The following is a 21,017-nucleotide window of genomic DNA, read 5'->3' on the forward strand; positions in this document are numbered from 1 at the left end:
TTACAAATACTGGTGGAGGCTACATGGCTCTGTTCTAGGTCCATTCTCCTCTCTTGTAAAGGTCATTGGGAGGCATTAATTTTCCAAAATGCATTTAATTTCCAACATCATACAGAAATGAAATGCTTGTCCTCATATGAAACATGCAACAACAATGTACAAATTTATGGGTAACAGGAAGACACCACCATCCTTACCTTTGAATTTCCATTGTTTTCCTTAGAACCCAAACCCTTACTTTAAAACTGTGGTTTTCTCCCCCTCCCCGCCTTTTCTTTGTGGTTTAACAGATAGTCAGAACGGGAGGAGGTTTCACCGCTTTTGCTGCATGTAAAAACATTAAATTATTCTGTTATTCTGAGGCTCACTGATAGTATGAAGATGACAACTGAACACAAGGATAGCATTTTCTTGTTCTGCTAGTAACAGAGGTCTTCTTTGGCTGGGTTTTTCAGTTTAGCAAATTCCTGATGTAATATTCTTGATACGAGCTTTTCAAGTTTCTGCCTCGGTTTCTTCCCCAAAATAACATTCTTCTTTTCCCTATTTTTTAGTTTTGCAGAGAAAGTAATTTCTAAACAACTTTTCAGTTTGTAGGGAAATACTAGCTTACATGCATTTGTCAAAGCTTATTTGATCAGCCTTTCCAATTTGCTCCAAGGAAGGCTAGCTTCAAAGTTAGACCATGTAAACAAAAAAAGAGTTCCAAACACTAATTGCTCACATAATTGCTTGTTTTACGCTGACATTCATTTAATAGTTTTGTAACATTTTTACAATAAGACATACCATCTTGTAGTGCAGCAACTACATTGTTGCCACAAACCACCCTAGTCAGATGACAGGCACAGTTAATGTTTAATTACATGTGCATATGTGTTGGTATGCATGTGCATTGAGGAGATCCATGATGCATCACCCTGCTCCATAGCTGCAAGGTGGAACTGGCACTGTTGGTTCCACTTGCTGCTCCTACTAAGGAAGAGTAGTAGATAGGAATAATAAAGGCAATTTGCTGTCATGCATTTCCCCTTGAAAAAGTGAGAGGCAAATGTTCTCAGCCATCTCAGCTGGCTGGGATCTAGGGAAGCCTGACATTCTAAGGTGCAGCTCACACTACCTATATTATCATTTTGAGCTTGCTAGAATGACAGCTGTCCTATCATGTAATAATATGTGCAACAAACACGTGGAAGCCTTGTTGCTGTGCCATTAGTTATCAACAGACTACTATGATACAGCTGGTTAAGCATGCTGCAAATCTATCTCAAAGTTTTAAAAAATTATAGCTCTGGCCCATCAGATTAAACAGCAAAGATTATTTCATTTATAGATGTAATAAAAAAGAACTACTTTCCTAGCACAGGCAGCAAAAGGAAACTGAATACGCTTTTCCTCTGGCCCTGAGCTCCTACTAGCTTCACAGGATGAGCCCTACTTTTGTATTTGCTTCCTAGTAACGTAATTGTTAGAAATGTCACTCAAGATGTATTTTATGTAGGAGCAACAGCACATGTTCCTGCCTGGCAGAATCTGGATTATTCACGCCCATATTGCAGTGGATTTTGCAGGCTGTACAAAACCACATCTAAATTGGCAAGATTTCCAAGGCTTGGTCTTGCATCTTATGCACTTTGCAAGAGAAAGGAAGGTGCCATCTATCAAGTACCCATATTGAGACTTAACTGTGATGAGTGACTCCTATGAATAATTGAGTTAAGGGTCCAGAATATCTCAAACAATTGGTACTAAGATGTGACATCTTCCACCCCAATGTTATTGGAAGAAACTAGACAACTCTTACTCTATACAAATGGATAGGAAATGGCTAAATGGTATCAATGTAAATTAAACTGCATCTGCTTCTCAGACCAAGCTCACTATTGCCGGACACAAATTTCCCTGTGATCAGATGTCAATACCAAAACCTACAAATGGCATCTTCAGGAAAACAGTCTCAGTACAAAAAGCATCTACAGATGGCCCTCGAAGTTCAGACACATTATTACTCATGGTGGTCTTATTACTCCTGGTGGTCTTGTTTAAAGGTGCTGATAGACATCAATATAGAAATGATAACAGTGCATGTGAAAACTTCCAAGATCTCTGTTCACACTGCACCACTTGTCTACACAGAAGACATGAGTCTTGCACGGCTGTCAAACCCAGACTTTTCCATCACTTAGCGTATGAGCATTGAAAGAGCAGAGGAGGAATTACTCATAGATTTCATAAAAAGCAGAATCTATGTTTATGTAATTTTATATAGTTGAAAGATAAACACAGATGTTGCATGTGCAGATATGATATTTATAACACTATTTTATCAATTATGCTGTGCTTCAGACATGGAAAAACATTGTCTATATTTGTCTTAATAGTCTGTAGATAAAAAAAATTCTTACAGATTTCAAAAGGTTTCTTGACAAAATGTAAATTTTCATAGTCAAAATTATAAGACTAGTGAAAAATGCATAAAAAGTCAACTTTCGGATGACTAAAAATAGTTTGAGTTTATTAAGCGAAATATTTTGAAGACTTTTCATGAACACAACGTATTTTCTGGCCATGATTTGTACACAGAAATCTTGTTTCTCATTAGTTTTGTGTTTTAGGAATGTGCTCCAAAGCAAACTGGAGAAAGTCCTTGCTAACAGATCATATTGCACAGGGAAGGCCTTCTGCTTTTACAACTACAGTCATCTAGTTTTCAGATATCAGGTAGGTGAAGGGGAGCAATTTTTGGGCCACTTTGCTTCTGGTGGGAATATTTAATTAAGCAAAAGTATGATTTCTCAGGGTTTCTGTCTTCTGATAATTCATATATATGTGCACTTAGAGAACCATAAAAACACCTCCAGTGGTCATCTATACCACGTCTCTGGCCGAGGCAGGACAACCAGTTATCTCTGCCATGCAGCTGTTTGACTAGCTTTCCTAAAAACCTCCACTGATGGAGATTCCAGCACCTCCTCAGCTGGCGCTGTATCTTGAAGAATGGAAAAAAGCCTTAGATGTCCACCATAGCATGAAATGAATCATACACTGGAAACGTCTACAAAGGCAGATTTGTCTCATTAGCTGAAACACTGACATTTACTGCTGATGTCAGGTTTTTAGCCAGATAGAAGCCATCCTATCCTTCCCACAGAACTGAAATAAATTCAAATCAAACCATGCTGTGATGCCCAGCACGACTGGCACACTGCTCATCAGCTTCCTTCCAGTTTTAACATGAAGGCTGTCAGGCTTACTTCTCTGATTTTTAATATGATAGCAAGCTTTGTTTCCTTTTTCCCCATCTTATTTTATGCCCATTCTTTTCCTTTTTATGTTAAAATGCTTTTACGAAGTGAAGAAACTTGCCTTTTATGCCGCTGTTTTGTCTTCTGAAACACACTTAAACCCACGTTTGAACAGCAATATTTTCTTTGTCCTGGCTATGACAGGAAAACGTCACCATTCACGGTCTTTAATGCTTGTCCTTCTTGTGATCCATTTCATTTATTTTGTATTTAATTCATGTCTACAATAACTATGGACAGTTTTTCCTGTTGCTTTCCTGACTTGACTAAGGTCACTCCTTCGGGAATTTTATGTGAGTCAATCAGCAATATGTGCTAGTAGAACTGCATAGTTACACTGTATGAATTCATTTTCGTCTTTGGGAGTAAGAAAGAATGTAAGTGTTGATTCTTTTTCAGCTTCAACCTTCAAATCAGCTGGCTGAAAAAACCACTGCTGCAGGATGGTACAATTATTATGTCAGAAATCACAGGACTCTCTTCTGAACTTAGAAATGACATGTGCCATTAGCATTCATCACACCTAAAGTATATTCCAATAGAACTCCCTTGCATGGAATCTTCAACCTTTGCTCACGCTGTCCCAGGGGATCACATTCAGCACTTAAAAAATCTGCTAATCTAGGTATCTTTACTTTACAAATGGATTTGCCTTGGTATCTTAGAAGAAACAGAAGGAAATATCCCTGCTTAAAATGTGCCAGTAAAGAAGAGAAATTGAGTTTGCCAGTCACAGCGGATGAGATCTGATACTCTGGGAACTCTGCTTTCCCCACAGATCCTCTGATGAGTGTGTTTTTTTCCTCTCAGTTTTCATACTTTAAAATTTCCTTTCTAAGATCAAGCTGAACTCTTTGTGCCAGAGGAAAGGGAACCTCCAGAGTAGATTCTCTCCAGTGCTGCATAACCTTTATGAAATAAAGTTTACCCAGAGGTAAGATGCAAAGGCTCAATTCATAGTAGTACTGAACAAGAGACCTGCTTACTTTTTTTATTGTCTTCCCCTGAGCAGCCTCTGGCAGAAATACTCGAGGACTCCTGACAGATGGAGACTACAGTTGTCTTCCTTAGCAAGAACAAATGTGTATGACTTGTACCTTGATAATCTTGCACTCTACCCATATTTCACCCTTCTGTCTTTTCTTCTCTTCACCAACCTTTGCCTTGACAAACCCTCCTGTTTACACATTGCCTCAATGACTTCACCTTTCAATTGGTCAAGAATTCCTTCTCAACAAATATAGACCTAATCAACACATCTACATGCATTATGCCCACCATAAGCTTTATATGCAAAACTTTATGTAGTACTTAAGACCTTCTGAAAAGTAGCTGATTGAAGAAAAAACCCAGGTTTTCAACTTGCACATCCTTGCCCTTATTAGGACAAGCTTTACACTAGAGTAGTGCCTTGTAATGTTCCTAGAGCAACCTTATTGCATAGCCTTCCCCTACCAAGTTTAGACATAGCAAATTATTCCTGGAGAGACTGGGATAATGCTGGGGTCTGTGGGGAAAGGGATGTGAGGGAGCCATTGTGACAAGTGACCTTGAGACAGAAGTCACAAAAGGTATGACAATAAATCCAGCAAGGGGTGCAACAAAGCAACCTGCTGCTGTTGCCTACTTTCCCTCTTTTGTGTCCCTTTCCTCCTTGATTGACAGAGAAAGCAGCAAGTGAAGTGCTCAAAGTGAACTCAAAAGTCAAGTTCAGGGACAAAAACTGGTAAAGAAAGCAGAGACTGAGATGCTCAGTTACTAGACAGGAAAGGCAAGAAGGAGGTCCTGGACCTGTCCTGGTCCAGGAGACCTGGTCTCCAGGTCACCCTACCCTGGAGACTTTCCTCTCAGTGACAAACACCAGCCATTGACTGTAGCCCTGCATTTCACCTGTGAGACAAGTCTAGTCTCACCAATTGGGAACCATTACTGGAGAGGTTTTTAGTTCCTCTAAATACCCATTGTCAGGCCGGTGCCCAGGACTGGCATTCCAACCAGCCAGTCTGTCTAATCCCCTTCAAAATCCATGCTGTTTTTGCCCTCAGCAACAGCAAACGCCACAGACAGCAGTCTGGACAGAAGAAATGTAACATTCTTTCTTAACTCTGCTTCTGCCTGTATTTTCAATCCCACAAAAAACTGTATGAGACAAAAGCTGTTACTCCCCTCAACAATTTTACTATTTAGTATTTAAATTACAGTAATGCTTTTGCTTACGTACAAACACCAGTCTCTGTTTCAAAATAAGTGTTTAGCTTAAAGGTCATTCTGTGTGTTTAGATTGCTAGTTAGGCTAATGAAGGCATTTTTACCATTTTCCAGGGACTGAATCCAGTGAGTCCACAGCTGCAGCCTTCCAGCCCCCATATGGTGTCAGATCAATGCTGTCACCCTAGCAGCCTTAGGAGCTGTCATCTTCTCTCATCTGCAGTCCTGAAGTGAACTGAGTCCTAATGAATCAATGCAGAAATGACTAATGGGTGAATGGTGTCAGGAAACATCCTTCCAGTGTCTCTTGGAAGCTTGCAAAGTTAGGAACTCAATGAGGAAAAAAGTAAAATCCCCTCCAAAGCATAAGAGGCCATGGAAGATCACATTTTAAAGACATTATGGCTGATGAGAGATTTCCACTTTCCCCCCATACTCAGGAGAACCAGATTTCTTAGCTTAGAACATTTTTCAGGAAAAAAAAATGGTTCCAAAACCATGCACACTGATCTACCGAACATGGCAAAAACTAATTACACCTATTTGTACTAAAATCATTCCACTTCTCCTGTCTGTTGTCCACGATCAGACCATATGGTAATTCTCAGTTTCAGAATGCCCAACTGCCAAATTAAAGCAAGGCGGATTTCCCCACACACACACCACCACCACCACTGTCCCCATCCCCAGCAACATATAGTCTTTCAATCATAAGGCTTCAGGCTGTCTTACTTTATGGTCTCTACAGTCTTGCACAGGGCATTTCCTCGCATTCTGTCCGCGGCAAACATTTTCGATGTTCTACCTGTCTCTCATTTGGCAGCTTTTAATCAGGTCAACCCCTAGCACCTGTATTCACAGCACAGGCCTCAATGAACCCTTAGCTTACTTCTTGCATAGCTGCCCTTGCATCCATTCCTTGACAGCCTGGATGTGTTATAACTCTGTTTAAACCACTTTCTCCTCTTTCACAGTGACACCTACAAGGACTGAGTCACGGTAACATATGTACACATATTTAGTATCTAAAGATAAACAGAGACCTGTTCAAACACAGCAGTACCTCAGCAGCACAGCTCTCCCGCTGCAACCTGGCGGTGGTGTCACACCCCCGCGTTGCCAGATGCACCGGAGGCTCTGCACTCCGTGAGGCAGGGCATATGACATTTTTTTCTGCCGCGCACGGAGCCCAGCAAACTCGGGCACCCTGTGAGGGTCATTAAGGGCATCAAGTGATGATCTCTGTTGCCGCATACAGCTCCCACCTCCACCCGTTCCACGGTGCCCGCTGCAGGGCAGCTCTGGCTACTTCGGGGCCGAGGGGCTCTGGCATGGCACGGCGGTGGGCAGGGCCCAGGGGCGGGTCGACAGCGGTTCCCCGGAGTGTAGCCCCGGGCGGGCCACCACCAGCCCGACGAGGCAGGGCAGCCCGGCCCGGCTCCGGACCTGCTGGGGAGCAGAGCCGCCGTGCAGCTCACACCGCCAGCGTAATTCGGGCGGGAGGGCAGGAGAAAAGGGGAGAAAAATCCCCGAAGAGGGACTAGGAGCAGCACGTGCTCCGCTCACCGCCGCTGCCGGCCTGGCCTGGCCGGGCCCGGCCTGCCGCGAGGGCGCCCATGCCTCGCCGGCACCGCGCCTGGGGGCTGCCGCGCCGGTCCCCCTCGGCCGCGGGCGAGTACCGCGAGCAACGCAACACCGCCGCCGGCTGTCAGCCCCGCGGGCCTGCCTGCGGCGGGCGGCGGCAAGGCACCGCCCCTCGGCCGCCGCCAGCCAGCGGGCGGGGCGGCGCGGGGCGGGGCGGCGGCGGCAGAGGCGCGGATTGGCGGGCGCGCCGGGGGCGGGGCGGGGGCGTGGCCGACGGCGGGCACGGCGCTGCTGAGACATTGGGGCGGCGAGCGCGGCCGGGAGAAGCGCGGGCTGAGCGCGCGGCGGGACGGACGCGCGGCGGAGGAGCGCGGGGCGGCGCGGCGGCGGTTCCCCGGCGGCGGACGGTGGCGGTGCCGCCGCCGCTGCGGCTGAGTGAAGGTAAAGAGAGTTGCCGCCGCGGCCGCCTCACCTGGCGATGTTTCGCGAGCGGCCGCCGAGGCAGGGGAGTGGGGCCGGGCGGCGCGGGACCGGGCGGCCTCCCGGGACCCGGGCACCGGCCGCCCCGGCGGGGTGACAGGTCCGGCGGGAGCGCCGCCGCCGCGTGCAACTTTCCCCCCCGTCCGGGCCGGCTGCCGCACCGCTGAGCCCTCCGGCGCGGCAGGCCCGGGCGGGCCGCCCGCTGCTGCCGAGGCCGAGCCCCGCGGCCGGCCGTGCTTCTCTTCGCCCCCCGCGGCCGGGGGCGGCCCGGCTCGGCGCTTCCTGGTCGGGCAGGGCGGGCGGCGCGCCGTGCCGGGGGCGAGGCCCGGCCACCGCGGGGCTGCCTGGGAGCCCCGATCCTGCCGTGCGGCGCGGGGACCCGTGCTGCTGCACCGGCCGGCTGGCGGCCGCGGTGCGGGGAGCGCCGTCTGCGCGCACCCCTGCCCGGCGCCGCGGGGTAGCGTCCCCCGGACGCGGCCCGACTGCGGCTCCTGGAGAGCGGCTGCCCAGCGGCGGGGGCCGCAGACCGGGTGCGTGTCGGTGCAGGGCTCCCAGAGGGCGTAACTGGCGGGCCTCTTAACAGGAGTGGGGCTCAGTCTGTACTGTCTTCCTTGTTTTTTTTAATTATGGTTTAAGCTTCTTTTCTAAAACTGTCATGACGCCCCCCTACCTTCTTCCATAGCTTTGCAGCTCGTATGAAGTCTTTGAGACGTTTCGGAATGGGATGCGTTTTACAGTGTCCGCAGTGAAGTTAATGTACTTCTTCCATGTGTATGTATTTGGATTTGTTCAGCGGTAGAATCTCCACAGGCTCGAAATCACTCTTCCAAAGACTGGAAGTGGTATAAAGGTATAATAAGTATGCATCTCTTTCCTCACGATATATCATGGAGCTCCCTTTCTTGCAGAAAATAGTGTTCTCACGTGTAACTTACCTTGGTCATCTCCCTTTGGAGAGCAGCAGCATCTTACTTCAGAGATGACTGCGGTTGGTGTTACAGGTGTGTAGACACCTAGTGGGGAGAAGAGTCAGTCTCCAAGCAAATTCTCCACTTATACTTCAGTTCTCGTTATTTCAGTGCCTCACTAAGTACATCCGTCCACTCTTCTATTGATGAAGTTTATAATTGCAGTAGCAGGAAAGTTCGTATTAGGCACTGTTTCCCTAGGGATTTTTTTGAATATGAGAGAGGTGGCTGTACAAGGAGAAATGGTTGTTAAATGTGTTAATATAAAGCTGAAGAAAATCTTTGCTGTCTTATATAGGGCTGCCGTATAAACAGCACACATGCACGCCTGTGGTTGGGCTGGTAGTTGGGAGTTGTGGAGTTGAAGTTTTTATTCTCTGTTGCCAAAGGAATGCTAGCTAGCATGGGAGGAAATGCTTGGGTACCAGTGGAGTGGGAGCCAAACATCATTTTTGACAGAGGGAGAAGGGGGGAGTGGAGGGAAAGCTTTTGTGTCCCCTTCCTTTTCCACCTAAGTTTACAAGAATCTTTTGTTGAATTTTTCTGTTGAATTTTAAATGTTAAAACTGTTAAAGTGCCTACCATAAACCATTCCGCTGAGAGGCGAGAGTTCTGCCTGAACTCAGGAATCTTTCACTGGGATCAAGCTCTTAGACAGTAAATAAAAAACAAATGAGCGTTTGATTCCCTGCAATACTCCTTCCTCCTTTTCCATTCCACCGGCCAAATGGAAATCCAGTAATACATCATCTCAAATGTAACAATGTTTCTTGCCTTAAATGTTTGGTTTGTTTTTTCCTCTCTGCTTAAGATGGTCTCAGAGCTATTTATTTTAAGACTGCTCAGCTTAAGTCAATTTGAGTCAAAATGTCGTGAGTGCAGAGCCCATGTAACTTCACTCGGAGTAAAGGGAATTTGTCTATATGGGATCTTAACAAAACAGTAAGTAAAGAACTGTCAAACAGGGCTCTTTGGACGCGCTGCAGTGTTACCAGGCTGGTGTGGAGAATTGGTATCTGTCCCTGTGCTAGGGCCCTCTGCAAGGTTCTTGGAGTCTGAGTCTCTGACAGATAGTGAGAATAGAAAAAGGCATAAATCCAAGAAATTCAGCATGGCTCACCCATGGGAGTGTCTCCTGGTTAACTCCAGGATCAGTTAGAGGATAGGATGCTGAGGGCCCTGTACTGAGAGCAGTGCTGAGGAGTGAGTATGAACCAGTGGTAACTGGATTTAGAGAAACTTTGCTACCGTAACTGCATTGCGTTATTCTAACACACAGTAAATCAGACCTTTTGTCCTATCTGATTCAGGTTTTGAGTTTTTAAAATAGACTTAAAAACTGTCATAAGCAGATTTTATGTTATTACGACATTTCCAGTTCCGTATTGTCAGATCAAGCATAAGAGACACTCATTTTAAATATCTGGCCGTAAAGTTGCTGTGACACATTTGATAATAAAAGATCAGAGGAGTAGGTAAAGTTAGTTAAATCACGCCGTGTTTAGAAGACCGACTTCGTTGACTGCCAAAATGCCCGTAGGCAGTAGGAGTGAAGTAAGCTGTAGCAGAGTATTTGTTCAACCTTTCTTAAAAAGAAAATAAATATTTCGGAATACTTAATGCAGTCAAAGTGGTAATTTTCTAGCAGGTTTTGCTGTGCGTAGTTGGTTTTGACTGGAAACATTTAGGTTAGCTCCAACACTTAGATCTAAGGTGTGTTAGTGCGTTTTGTTCCCTTGCTATATGAAATGGGAGGAACCCATACTTTTGAAAAGGCTTCTGTGCAGTTTAATTGATACTTGTGCTTTAGTTTTTTGTTTCCTTTTCTTTCCCTCTAATTTTTGTCTCTACGCTTTCTGGTAGACGAGGCACAATGAAATATCAGTGAAACTCTTCATGCTAATTGCAACATCTGATATTTGGTAGTGTGAGCTATGCAGCATAGTTTGGTTTTTCAGAAGTGGCTGCAGAAATTTCTCATTAAAATTTTGGTAGGAGCTGGATGCCTAATCCACGTGGATAGATTTGCAAATTATTAAAATAAATACTTGTGTGTAGGCTTTTTGAAATGAGAAGTCTAATTCAGACTCAGATAATTGTTTCCTACAGCAAAAACTGGTTGCAAGGGATGATAAGCAAGTTCTTTCAGAATTTACAAGATTTTTCTTCTTTGTTCTGTTACAAGAGATGTTGTGCAACAAGCCGCAGGGAATTATAACTAGACCTGATGGACTGAAGAGGAGCTGCATACAAATTAGGGATTGGGGTCATTCATTGGCAAATGAAGCCTATATACATTCTTATTAACACTTTTTAGTTTGTCCGTTAGTATGTTCCAGCAACTTGATGACTAGACATCAGAGAAAATGGTGTGGAAAAGAGCTGTCAGATGTTCCCTGTTCCAGCCGTGTCTACTGGTGTTTCTACAATGTAAAAGGAAGTGTTTCTCAAAAAAATCAGCTTTCTGTATATTACACAGACAATATTTCACCTACTGATATGACATAGTCCCCTTGGGTCTTTTATTCTATTCTAAACTACACAAAGTTAGCACTTTCTGGTTCCCAGTGTAGCATTTCAAATTATGATTGGGCTTGTCTTTTTAAGTAGATGAAAATGAGGAACAGTTGAAATAATGTTTAGAAAACTTTCACTTTTCTGTATGTCTTTAAGCTACTGTTTTCTAAAATAATTTTATTTTAGTCATATCTTTCCTTTTTACTTCATGGTTGGGCAACCTTGAGTTGAATGTTCAGGCCTGTATTCTCTTGCCTTTAGCATAATTTAAACATAAAGCTTGATGCTTTCCTCCTGCTAGTGTGCTTAGGTGGTCTGGGTGTGCCTGTTTCAGTTGCTGATTGCTTTTCTAGTGTTAATACCACAAACACATTAAAAAACATCTGTAAGATGGGGGAGTCGGGAAGCTTCTCTTTTTAAGGAAAAAGAAATACGGTACTCATCAAGTAAAAGCACTTAGGATCTTTTGGTTCTGCAGATTTTTGAAAAGACCCCTCCCTCCAATATGTTTTTGGAATATAGGCCTTGGGCTGGGGTTTGTTGCCCAGCCTCACCCTCTGAACAAACAGCAGGAGATTGGATACCCCAGTGGGGAGCATCAGCACTAATTACAGTGAGCTCCTCCTCTGTCCCGGCCAGACCTCTTACAGGGAAGGGTTGTGGCCGTGTGTGTCTTCAGGGACATAACATGTGAAGTCTTGCCATCAGACTAGATATTGCAATACAGGGATCTCTCCAGGGCCTAGCCCTCTTACTCTGAGACTTCAGTAGCCATAAGCCACAGAGAAAGAAGCATGCCTCATACTGCAGGGGTGCAAATTTGTTTCAAGTATTTAGACATACATCCATTATAAAAATGCAAACATTAGGTGGCAGATGTTGTTGTGAAGTCACTTTGTTATTTAGGGCTCTGCCAGGGTTGCAGAAAATCTGTCATAAATGGATTCCCAAGTGCATGATTATGAAGAGAATGATTTCACCAGTTTTCTCTTTTTTTTTTTTTTTTTCTTCTTTTTCCAGGAAAAGCACGTGTGTAGAGTTCAGTGGCAGGATATTTGAGGTTCGTGGGCAGTCTGTGGCAAGTGCATCTGAAGAAGGTGTGACCAGCTACAAGAGTCAGCTGAAGTTGAGCATGGACATCCAGAAGAGCCAGCAAGCCCAGAAAAGGAACTAATTGGAAGAATATTGCTAGACATAGAAGTGGAACACACACTTCTGCGACAATCACAGTCTCAGAATAAATACATTAGTAAAAACATCAGCAGTGAAATGACAGATCCTGGTGCTTTTTGATTCTCTGGTGGATTTTATTACTTAGATGTTGCTATTGACATTTTTATTATCCCATTTAATGCATCTTGAATCTCTCTGTATATAAAAATATAACTGGACAATCACATTTTGATACTGTTTAATAACACTTTTGAATGTTAAATTGTTTGCCAAGATGAGTGCCGAAGGATATCAATACAGAGCTTTATATGACTACAAAAAAGAGCGAGAGGAGGACATTGACTTGCACTTAGGAGATATATTAACTGTGAATAAGGGTACCTTACTAGCACTTGGATTCAATGAAGGAGAAGAAGCAAAGCCTGAGGAAATTGGTTGGTTAAATGGCTTTAATGAAACCACAGGAGAAAGGGGGGATTTTCCAGGAACTTACGTAGAGTACATCGGAAGAAAAAAAATATCTCCCCCAACTCCGAAGCCTCGTCCTCCTCGGCCCCTTCCTGTAGCACCAAGTCCTGCAAAAGTTGAAGCAGAGAGTGAGCAACAAGGTCAGTAGTATTCTCAGAAGTTGTGTGTGTGTTCCATGTTTTTCAGCTATTTTTGTTTCATAGACTTGTCTGACTGTACATTTATGTGTATAACACCTGCTGGTCAGCTTTTTTAGTGCATGGCTCATTTCAGTCAAGAATTGTTTCTACTTCATAATAGTTACCTCACATGCTTTATAATTTTGTGTCCTTTGTCTCAGGCACCACAGAGACCAATAACTAGCTGTGAGGTACATCTCACAGGTTGGAAAGTATGCTTCTAATTCACAACTGTAAAGACACAGTGAATGAGCAGGATAGCATTTATTTTAGGTTTCTAAGAAGCTGGTGGAAATTTTTCCCTCTGTCATTTATGAGACTCAATATTGAGAAACTCCTTGGTGAATCTGACAGTGCGAATTCCAAATAAACAGTAGGTTCCTATCAGAAATCTCTTGTTAACAGAAAAAAACCCGTACTTTGTCATGGGGGCTTAGCTTTAATGTCACAGGTAAGAGCAGGTACTTAAAAATGAACAGTGGGATAATGATAAAGAGGAATTCAGATTAATGTTTTTTGGGGGTAGGCATGCAGTAGAAAAAATAGCATTTGTATAAACAGAGGAAGATATTTCCTTTGTTTAAACATAAATTGCTTTCTAAACCTACATTTGCAGCAGTATGTTAGGCAGAACTCAGAATCTGATCAGAACTCTTCTGTTAGTAGAAGAGCCTTCTCTTTTTTAATTGGAGGAACTTTAGGGTAAAAAAAACCCAACTTTCTTCCAAGTTGTCTCCTTTACCTACTGATATTAAGGTATTTGGAGTTACAGTTAACGTACAGCAAGCCAAGTCCATCTTAGGGTAGATTTTATGTTGGTACTTATATTGCTTCAGGATATAAAACTTCTTAAATTCTCAATGTTTGTATCTGTAGGAAGTACAGGTTGTATGTAGTATGTGATCCTGGTTCTCACATAGTCGTGAATAGTCTCATCACCCTCTGCCTCCACAGAAATCTTTGTACCATCACTTGCAAAGTTGTGGTATCAGTTTATCAGCTTCCATGCCACCATGTTGATAAGCAACAAAGATAACAGAAGTACAGAAATTGTATGTGGAGACCTGGCAGAAGCATTTCTAGGTTGGTGGGGACTTAACAAAGAGTAAATCTGAACTGGTTTAAGTAGTAACGTCCTTAAACACTCAAGAATTGCTTGCAAGTGTATAATGCCTAGGTGTACGTCATTGCTAGAATGAAGGTGGGGGGCAGATGGGAGTATAGTGGCATTGTAGTTCATACTGTCCCTGTTCCTCAAGTCCTCAGACTCTCAGCCTCTATTCATTAAAGTCTCTTGGCTTCTTATTAGATTAATTCTGAAATTGGGGTATTTGCTTTTGGAAGAAAACACCATTACTTCTTCGATCATTCCTTGTATTGGATATTAATGTGCTGATGAGGTAACAGTGACTTTTTTTCTTAACCCACCTGCAGAGATGGTTGTCTGCATAGTATGTAGCAGCAGAATAAACATGACTCTTTGGATAGACACCTCAGTGCTGACAGGTCATTTTAGGAGGTGGAGGATAGAAAGAAAATGTCATTCTTTACATGTGTGTGCTGTGGTGAAGTAACTGGCATCCCAGGCTTTCAGGTATTTGTTGCTTTAAACGTCAAATGGTGCTTTATTAAGTTGCTTGGTCTCTGAACTCATGCTTACTTGATGCTCCTGTTCACAGCTTCACGATGTGAGCTGGCCACAAGGCTGTGCTGGGAGGCCCCTGTGTTAATGTTGCCGTTTCCCAGCCTGCCCAGGGGCTGTGTTTCTAACAGATGTTTAAGGGAGTTTCAGCTGCAGGGAGTTACTCTGGGAAATTCTGCTGCAGATCTGGGTGCTCTGATTAAATAAAAGCTTTCCTACTTCCTTGGAATGAGACGATGCCCTGAGCATTAGTGACTAGAGGTCTCTTAAACTGAAGTTTATAGCTTCTGGACAGAGTACTATTTACATACAATGCATTTATTTTTAATACCTTGAGAGTGTGGGATTTGAAACAAGATGTGCTAATTTAACTGGGAATCTTAATCTCAAAGTCTTCACAAGTGATCCTGTCACGCTCCAAAATGTTTTAGAATCAGGTTGCAATCCAGCCTTGTATTTTTCTGATGAAAAAAAACCCCAAAACCCTAAGTTCCCAAAACTCCTTTTTGAATTGAAGATTGTAAGCATCATGTGAAAGGCTAGGCAACTTCAGTAATGCCCTAGGATCAGGGATTAGACCTTCAACATAATTAGGGAGGGGAAACACTGAATTTTGAACTCCGAATAGCTCAAGAGTTAGGTTTAATTACTTCTAAAACAATGTGTGTTAACTTAAAATTGTGAAAAGTAATAAGAAGTGATCTCTTTACAGATCTTATAACTGTAAAGAACTAAGGCAGAGGGTGCTTTAAATCATAGAAACGCATTTGGGAAATGTTGTATCGAAAGAGTATTATTAAAAAAACAAAAGGAAGGTGAAATTAAGTGAGCAGAATGATACCTATGGTGAAACCAGAGGTGCAGGTGGAAATACAGTTCAGATAAAGAATAATATAACAATGTTTGTTTGACTTTCAGGTGGCTTTATTATTTTGTATATGGGATTTGGTGCAGGGGATAGCACACTTACTGTCCATCAGCCAATGTGATGGCCAGTGGGCCAGAAGATTCTTTCCAGGGTGACACTTCTCTCTACGCCCCTAGAGTGTATTTGAAATAAATTAATGGGTACTATGAAACTTGCTTGACCAAACACAGTCACACTTACATTTTCAATACTTCATCATTTGAAACTCCTGTGGATCAAAATGACAAATCAATGGGGAACTGGAAGCACACTAATTAAATATACCTCAGTTATTTGTAATCCGTATACTTTTTTCATTCTGTGAAGAGTCAGTTCTGTATGTACCTCTGTTATGTATGTGTTGAATAAGAATATTGGAAACTTAACTGGAGATTTTAAAGAATACCTATAATTATATGAATTATTTAAATTTTACCTCTGTGTAACCTGCTCTAGGTGAATCTACTTTAGCAGGGGACTGGACTAGATGTTTTCCAGAGGTCCCTTCTAGCCTCAACCAGTCTGTGAAACCACATACATAGATTTACATTTTTTTCAGAAAATACTTTCTAATGATTTCAATACTCTTTAATACTTAATTATTTGTTATGATTTTTTTCCCCCTGGCCTTGTTAAGCTTGATCACTTGCTCACTGATGTCCAGATTGTTTTGTATTAGGTCAAAATTGCAATGTTTAGGTAATGCTGCCAGTATTCACACTCTTCAGTACTCATACACAAATAATCACAGACATCTGAACAGACTTTGCAGTCAGTGAGGCTAGTAACATGGGCAGAGTTGTTCATCGGGCCAGTGTCTTATGCAATCACAGTCTTACTTTTAAATAGGGAACTCTTGTTTTCAGATTGGCTTTTAATATTTAAAATAACTGCTGGTGGTATCAAATTCTATTAAAGCATTAATTTATCCATTACCACACTTAGGTCAAATATTTCCCCAGATGTGTATTTTATCAATGATCCATTTACGTTTCTAGAACCACTGGTCAAGACTAGAACTGAGGCTCCTTGACTGAAATTTTAGGGTTGTTGCGTTTTGCCTGTCTTTACCTTACGTATGTTATAGATAGATTTAGTCTGTATTTGGGGAGGGAGGCAGGTGTTACTGCCTCTGAAGAGAGATGAAAACTAAGGGGATACAAGAGCCCCAGGAAGTCTTTAGCAGCTTTTAGTTTCAGGCCTGCTGCATCAGAGCTATGGCAAGGAAGGTTTAGTTCATCTTCCTGTTGCGGAGCTCTCACGGGTACAACATGCCTTTTTCCCAGGTTTAAATCTCCTACCAGGCAAGGTGGCTGGCTGCTGCTGGAGGAATCAAGGCACTTGCAACAATGCAGACCCACTGTAGGGGTCATCTTTATGCCCTCCGCTAGACACCTGAAGTTTATGTGAAGTAGTAAAGATTTTATATGATTATTTTTTTTTTGGCTTAAAATGTTTTTGTTTTTTAAATTGGAGCTACGTAAGGCTGGTTCCCCTTACTTAGCTCCATCTCGCCCAACCCTTTGCAAATGAAAAGTGCATAAGCTGTACTGAGTCCAACTGAGTTTTGTGAACTTTGATTCAGCTCATTTGATACAGCTGCATATCTTTAGAGTGGGTTCATACAGTATTATTTTCCTACCTGGTTTGTGAAGGCTGAAATGAAGCAGACTTTGAAGCATAAAGCTTTGATTGATTGACAGAAACACTTTCAGCTTTAACTTGGAATGCCAAATTCCCACTTTGAAATTAAGGTCAGATTGCAGAAGGGCAGACTAGGTCTTTGTATGAATAATTTGGCTGTTTTCATGTTTTGGAGCTTCCTGCAACTTCCTGTGTAACTTCAAAGGGTTGTGATGTTGACACTTCATACAGTTTCAGCTGGTTTGGAGCCTAAAAATAATCCAAAGCTCTTCCTTCTTGTGATGAAACCAGAACATAGATTAAAAAAAAAATAAATGCAAAAAAAAAACCCAAAAGAGACCTCCTTTCTTTACACTTTTTCCCTAGAACAGATACAGATCAGCAAATTAGACAAAGATAATGGCACAGAACATTTGGAAACTTTCCTTTCAGAGACCAGATTATGCAATGTCTGACAAAGATCCAAACTGACGGAGAGCATAAAACCGTGTGTGCATGCTTGAATGAATATGCTGTAGGATTTTTTTCTTTAGTTTTGCTATAAAGCCAGTAGAGCACTTGCATTTCTGAAAATTGTTTACATTTGTAAATTAGGGGACATAAGAGTGAGTGGAATGAAGTGAGCCTGGAGCCTCTGCTGGGAATAAAACAGTCATCATCCCTCCTGATTGAGGCAAATGGAAAAAGGAAATTATGGGGTGAAGTGATGAGTCACTATCTCATTTGGTAAATGTATTTGCCATTCAAGCCAGAGCCCCTGGATTCATTCTAAAAAAACTAGTTTGCGTGTAAGCCTTTGTCAGAACTGCCCTGCAGTCACAAACTTCAATTTGGTTGCTTTTGACTCGCACCGAGGAGTTGGCAGATTCCTGCCATAGAGCTTCGCCAGCTGCTAGAGCTCACTTTTCTTGGTGTACAAGGCAAATTTCTAGCTGCCACAATGAGCGCATGCATCTGAAAACCGTTCATGCCACCTGCTAAAGAAAGCAGAGATTTTTGCAGGCTGCGATAAAGTGAGGCAGAGCACTTTTCCACAGTGATAAAATCAGGATGACAGCAACTAAAAAAGTCTATGTAAGCACCACAGAAAGCACAGGGATATGCTTGCAAGTACTAGTACAAACTGCACGTTAACGGTGGACCTGAGCAAGTTCATGGTTGATGTGTGGCCCCACCTGCTGGTGGAGGAGGAAGGAAACGAAGAGGAAGGAAGGCGGTTAAAACCACGGTCTTCCACGTTGTGTTATAATCGTTGCAGGATAAGAATAAAAGTGAGACAGACCTTTTGAAAATAATATTTTAATTGAAAAATCGATATTTTTTGGAAAAAATATATTACTTGGGGCACACCGAACTCCCTTTTGAGCCTCAAAGATAATCTTAGACCTGAAAAAGCTTCTGTGGCTGAAATGCATCTTTTTCCCTCAGCTGTATCAATTAAGCTAAAAAAAATGTTGCTTTTTATTACATATTTTGCTTTAAGAAACTGAATAAGACATTCCTATTTTGATGCTGTAGAAATATTTTTCTGTTTTGTATTGCACCAATTTTTATATGCCTTTTTATAGTTACAACAGTGACATTATGTTGAGTGACTTGGTTTACTTTTCTTTAGCCTTCTGTAATACTGATTCAGTCTGTTAATACCTCCTGCTGACATGAATGCTCCTGGGGCATGTTTAAAAAAGGCAAAGATGAAGTAGCCTACTTCTCTCCCTTGGAATCATCTTGATCTGTTCCTGTACGGGTAATCCAGGAACATCTGAAAAAAAACCCACAGGGTAGCAAACAGTTCTTACTTTAAGCTTGCATATAACATCAATTCGTGAGTTTCAGCAACACATGGTGCTAAGTATTTGCCAAGAATGGATCATGCTGCACCCCAAGCAAATGACTGTGCCCACATAAATAGTTGTGTGATGCCATGTACGCATCCAGATTTTCTTGTGTGAAAGAACACAGGTGGTGTAACTGCAGCTGGCTGTGCACTGTTTCACATCTGTGTCTTGTTCCAAAGCTGCTTTCCATGATAAACTTCCATGAAATCAATCTGAAGGCTAGAATACAAAGAACTACTTTATATTCATAGCTAAGAATGATGAAGGGAATTACAGGATTTTAAAGAAATACTTTTAACTAGAGAAGGATTTAAATCCTGAGAATACTTTGGTGTAAATCTAGGTACTTAGGAGAATTTTAAGATAATTTTTTTTTTGTTAAAAAAAAATTAACTGTGGTTATGTATGTCTAAAATACAGTCCTATTTTGTGGTTTCATGAATAGAAGAGATTTTTTTTTCTTTTTTGTTATGTGTTACATTTTTTGCACTTTGTTATAGAAGTGCTTGTATCCTTGGACATTGCCTGAAGTCGTCTGGTAAAGTGTTAACAGGTGTAACTTTGTACTAACTTGACTGCTTTTTGTTCACTCTTTTATGAATGCTGTATGCAGCATCCATCAGAACAGCACCCATTTTCCTTATTTTCACATATTGATCCGCTTCATAAGCCAGTTTGCATATAAGACAGCTTTTGAAAACAATGTTTAAGCTGACAGCTTTTCAGGTAATAAGGATCTATAATCAAAAACCTCAGGACAGAGTTTCAAAAACATGCTACTGCCCTGAGCTAGGGAAAGGTGTAATTGTATATGATTTCTACACTTTAAAAATATCTTTTAACACAATCTTGTACTTCAAAACTACTGTGTAAACTGTGACGTGAATGATGAAAAAGGTCTTTAACAGTTCATTTAGCTATCAGACAATTTACTTGCATAATCCTCTGGATCTCTTTGTATATGCTTGGCATCATTTGCTGCATTAAGAGTTATTTCACAGAGGTTAATGTCTGAGATAGGTTCTTTACTAGAGATTGTAGGTGTTGAGGGCAAGAAGTGAGATCTACCCTTGGCAGGTCTGAACATGCCAGTTTCCATTTCTATCCATGCTGACAGATCACTCCATGGTATCCAGGATGGGAAGGTGCTCCAGCAGAAGGCAGACCTTGTACAGGAAGAGCAGTTACTTCTGGTCCACTCAGCTTCCAGAAGCTCTCAAGTAGCTATAGTATTTTTCATTAAATAGGCAAAGCATAGATGAGGCTAATTTTTCTCTGTGGTTTCTTTGACCTTTTTTTTTTTTTTTTTTTTTAAATTGAGTTTCTGCATGTTGGGAAACCAGATGAACTCTGCTTTCCTGTAAAGTTTTGGTGCTTCCTTCTAAAAAAAACATGTATGCTTGAAAATGTAAAGATACTGGCCAGAAGCCAGACTGTTCCACTTAAAACACATCAGATTGGTGTAATTCAAGGGGTCTCTTCCTTGCTCTTTCTCTGCTGTGGGAGTCGATTTGTTGGATGTGGCACGTCTGAGCACTAGTGTGCTGTAGCCTCCTGCTCACCAGCTGGGAAGGAGGGAAGAGGAGTGCAACTTGAGATCTGTAGTCCGAGGAGGGAATGCACCTCCCAGGAGGCATGGCTGCACCAGTGTTGTAAGTCTTGTTTACAGATATGACAGTGGAATCTATTTGTTGGGGTTAGAAGAGAAAACTAAGTGCTGTCACAGATTTCTTCCTAGATTTCCTCATTTCTCATGGACAAGATTGGTAGTTAGCAGATAAGCATGGAGAATTATTTTTGGTGAAGAAACTTTTAAATGGTATCAGACGCTGCAGATTCATGTTTCAAAGCATGTTGTAGCTTCTCCAGTAGTGTGTCTCAAAGGAAAGGCTTTTAGTTTGTGAGGTTACCTTTTAATTTCCAAGCCCTCTTCCTAAGCTGTTTTTTGCTGGAGGTAGACCAAAGCACTTAAATTAGGGAATTAATGAAAGAAACCACTAATTACGTGCAGTGGTTGATAAGGCTACACAGCTGTGTCTGGTTTTGTTATCTTTCTATCCAGGGACATTCCAGAAATGAGCAGTTAAGGGCAAAGATTTGCAGT

At 42.3% G+C, this 21,017-nt stretch overlaps 1 protein-coding gene across 1 annotated transcript in view; it reads left to right on the top strand.

The window, feature by feature from the left end:
* The first annotated feature begins 7,389 nt into the window (after positions 1-7,389).
* PIK3R1 (phosphoinositide-3-kinase regulatory subunit 1) overlaps positions 7,390-21,017 on the top strand; it is a 61,151-nt gene continuing 47,523 nt past the window's right edge. The window contains exons 1-2 of the mRNA XM_080370863.1: positions 7,390-7,538; positions 12,083-12,843. Of these exons, the coding sequence (XP_080226989.1) occupies positions 12,510-12,843 (334 nt within the window). The 5' untranslated portion in view covers positions 7,390-7,538; positions 12,083-12,509. The remainder of the gene's footprint in view (positions 7,539-12,082; positions 12,844-21,017) is intronic.

This window comes from Falco punctatus (assembly GCF_963210335.1).
Source record: "Falco punctatus genome assembly, chromosome: Z".
Taxonomy (NCBI): domain Eukaryota; kingdom Metazoa; phylum Chordata; class Aves; order Falconiformes; family Falconidae; genus Falco; species Falco punctatus.